The following is a 4,081-nucleotide window of genomic DNA, read 5'->3' on the forward strand; positions in this document are numbered from 1 at the left end:
AATGACCATTTACATTTATCCGTTAAAGTGTTTCCTCTACAACATCAAATACAAATGCTACTAAATATACACTTTAATAATAATAAAAAAAATATCCTTCTTTATCGAAAACATTTAACACAATCATATATTCATTATTCATTAACACAATCATATATTCATTATTCAGAACCTATTCCAAATAACCTATATTAATGAAATATAATTAATCTCCATATATATATATATAAAAAAAAAACACCTTACAATCTTTTACAATATTATAAAAGCACTTTATAATTCTTTTACAATATCCACCTTATATTCTCTCTCCGAATCATTATCTTCGCCTCCAAGAATACGCTGTTATTGAAATGCTAATATTATTTATAATAATCCCAACATAACTATAATGCTAGCATTTGTAATAAACTCGACGTAATTAGATGTACAGAGATAGAAAAATAGGTACTATAATCAAGCGCTATACAGTGGGAACGTCATTGCAGATAAAGAGCAACTTTCCCTTGTATCTTCCTATGGTTTATAATGAAAAGCTTGCCCTTAGTGTCGGATAAGCACAGAGGGGAACTTGTCTTGAAATCGTCACTCCACACACTTCTTTCATATCCAGCTCGGAGGGATCGCCTTCAACTTTCCAATCAAAAGTGTGCAACAACTGAGCCAATGCAAGCTCAATGGTAGGAATAGCCATGGAAGCCCCTGGGCATCCTCTCCTTCCTGCCCCAAACGGTATCATACTGAAGTCTGATTGATCTGTTAAATTGATATGTTCGTATTCCATGAATCTTTCTGGCTTGAATTCTGAAGCATCTGCGCCCCACACATTGGGATCCCTTGCAATAGCCCACACATTTACCATGACCGTTGTTTTCTTAGGTATGTAGTATCCTCCTATGGTCACAGCCTCCACAGATTCATGAGGAACCGCTAATGGCACCGCCGGGTATAGTCGCAGAGTCTCTTTCACCACACAGTGTAGATATTTCATGCTTGCCAGATTCGACTCCTTTACATTATCATGTTGGCCAACGACCGATTCGATTTCTTGCTGCAATTTCTTCATTACTTGGGAATGCCTGAGCAGCTCAGCCATTGCCCATTCTAACGTAGTTGATGTTGTCTCCACCCCGGCCGAGAACATGTCCTGCAGAAATATAGAAGCAATTAATGTAAAAATGACGGTGGACTGAAGTTCAAGATGGAGGGTCATAAATAATAGAGAATGAAAGAGATCCAAGGGCCTTACAAGCACAAGAGCCTTGATGGTTTCCCGTGTAATTCTGCTGTCCGTCTTAGCAATGCGGAGCAGCACATCCACGAAGTCTTCAACACGAGGCTCTGCGTCTTCGTCTTTCTGGCCATTGAAATGACTGAGATTAACATGGTCGTCTATTATTTTCTCTGCGAATTCATCGAATGTTTTATGGATCTTCTTCATGCGCCGATTGATGCCTTGCAAATCAAGCCAATCCAAATACGGAATGAAGTCTCCAATGTTGGATTCTCCTATCGTAGCTGTCAACTCTACCAAGAGCTCTTTAAACCCTTTGAAATCGCCACCCAAATCATCGTCAGAAAATTTCCGGTTCGCCAGTATTCGCCAAACAATATTGGAGGTGAGAGTAGAGATTGCCTTGCTCACATTCACGCCCATTCTTCCCTTCTTACTCTTCTCCCAAATCGAATGGATCATCGCAGACACCTCTTCCTCTCGCACACCCTTGAAGGACTCGATTCTTTTGGCAGTCAGCAGTTCTAACACGCATATCTTTCTCACTTGCCTCCAGTGATCTCCATAGGGAGCGAAGGCCACATCTTTAGAATTGTAAATCATTAATCTCCCAGCAGCTGTTGGAGGTCGGCTGGCAAAAATCAAGTCATGAGTTTTGAGAAACTCTTTGGCCGTCTCAGAAGAAGAAACGACGACAGTAGGGACAGAACCTAAGCGCAGAAAGAGAATGGGACCATATTTGTCAGCAAGGCCTCTAAGAGAACGGTGAGCAGGGAGTACTAAATGGTGGAGATTTCCGATAATGGGCCATGCAGGGGGTCCTGGTGGCAATGTGGCACTAATCCTTCTTCTCTTGTGCAGAAACAATATTAAGAAGAAAGAGAAGAATATACAGAGAATAGTTGCTGTGGCAGCCCCTCCATTAGTGACTGTTAATGTTGTAGGCAAAGCTAGAAACACACGCAAATTATTAAAAGCCATATCGTTGGAACACTTACTGCACTATATGGTGGGAAAGGAAGAAGCGTCTGCTATATATAGGATTCACATAACCTCAGATAACCCAGATAAAATTGGCACTATATGGTGTGAAAGGAAGAAGCGTTCGCCATATATATAGGATTCAATAAGCTCAGATAATCTAGATAAAATCGGAATATATGGCCAGTGGTGGCAATTTTCAAATAATTTGATCCCCTCTCTCAGAAAATTCCGAAACCATGGAACCGGCGGGGCCCAGACTAGGAGCAATATTCGAATGCTTATCGGATTTACGATGAGGACGTCGCTTGATACTTTGGAGGTGCTACAATATTTGATATCGTGAAGGCCCTTTAATTCATCGTTTTGTGAATTATTGTGGTGCAGTTTCAGTGGTGTTCAATTATCCTTCGAAGACTTGTAGGAGTCAAATTACAAGTAACTGTCTGAGGACGTCGCTTGATACTTTGGAGGTGCTACAATATTTGATATCGTGAAGGCCCTTTAATTCATCGTTTTGTGAATTATTGTGGTGCAGTTTCAGTGGTGTTCAATTATCCTTCGAAGACTTGTAGGAGTCAAATTACAAGTAACTGTCCGTATTAGCTGGCCCGTGTAAGATACGCAACTCGACGATACCACAAATTTTCAAGTGTTGCCATCGGTGGAATAAATATACATTGATGAATGGAATGACCATATGGATCAATGGAGTATTCATTAATTGGTTGAATAGATATCCATTGATGGATGAAATCTCCACGGACCACTGGAATATTCATTGAGTGGCGGAATAAACACACAATGATATAAATAAAATAAATATTCATAGATTATTCTTTCATAACCTTTTTTACCACTTAAAAATATATAGTAATATTTATAGTTTTATGTGAAATATATTAATATTATTTTGAAAGTGTTTTTATAATTTTATTTAATTATTAGGTAGATGGTAAAATTTAATTTTTATGAAATATTCTAAAACATTTTTAATAATACTAAAATATAAGTGTTTAAATTTATTTTCATAATAATTAGGTTTATTTTATTTTTGTGATTATCTTGAATAATTAAAAAAAATGTTTTATAAATAATTTTTATATAAAATAAATTATATTTTTTTGAATATATAATATTGATAAACAATAAAATTGATCAATAATATTGCAACTACTCTATCTACAAAAATATATAATATAATTAAAAGCAAAATTATTTTTAATATTTTATTTTATTATTTAAAAATATCTATAACTATGCTGATATGTAAACTAAAATATACTTTCCAATACTTATATTTTAAAATATAATGAAATAATCCCAACTTCTATTATTTTTATTATAAAATATTGTGTTTAACTTTGAAATAATTTTAAAACCCTCACGATAAATCAATGCGTTAAATTTACTAAACCCTAATTTTGTGAGACTATATTTACATTAAAATTACATTCATGAAGTTGTGTGCATGACGATAAATAATATAGATCTTGATAATGAAAAGATAGGTCATGATGTATATAAACCATATTTATAGGTTCCCAGGTTTATAGCCATGGAGTCCTCTGTATTATTACAATGTATAATTGCCACGAATGGTTTGCTCCAGGGATGTTTTATTATCATAATTTTCAGTGTTCAATTTTTGTGCATGTTGATTTATCTATTGGGTTGGTTTGGATATTTTATTTTGCAAATATTTATTTAGTATGAAATCGAACTTTTCAGATTATACCACCATCCTCGCTTACCATCATTTTAAAATTGTTACTACCTAATTAGTAGTGGCATTCAACTTTCTTCTTCATATTTATACTCTTGGTTCAAATATTGATGAAGCCTTTCATAATCACAAACATCATT

The 4,081-nt window shown here is 35.2% G+C and overlaps 1 protein-coding gene across 1 annotated transcript; it reads right to left on the bottom strand.

Annotated features, from left to right (window-relative positions):
- Positions 1 to 202: 202 nt before the first annotated feature.
- LOC149252126 (cytochrome P450 750A1-like) lies at positions 203 to 2,322 on the bottom strand. Its single transcript, XM_089456611.1, has 2 exons — positions 1,250 to 2,322; positions 203 to 1,147 (listed from the first exon to the last, which is right to left on the bottom strand). The coding sequence occupies exons 1-2, from the start codon at positions 2,213 to 2,215 to the stop codon at positions 524 to 526; spliced, it is 1,590 nt and encodes a 529-aa protein (XP_089312737.1). The 5' UTR covers positions 2,216 to 2,322; the 3' UTR covers positions 203 to 523.
- Between the last annotated feature and the right edge of the window lie 1,759 nt (positions 2,323 to 4,081).

Source organism: Pinus tabuliformis, chromosome 7, assembly GCF_031772625.1.
Source record: "Pinus tabuliformis cultivar Carrire ecotype Pingquan chromosome 7, CPIR1, whole genome shotgun sequence".
Taxonomy (NCBI): Eukaryota; Viridiplantae; Streptophyta; class Pinopsida; order Pinales; family Pinaceae; genus Pinus; species Pinus tabuliformis.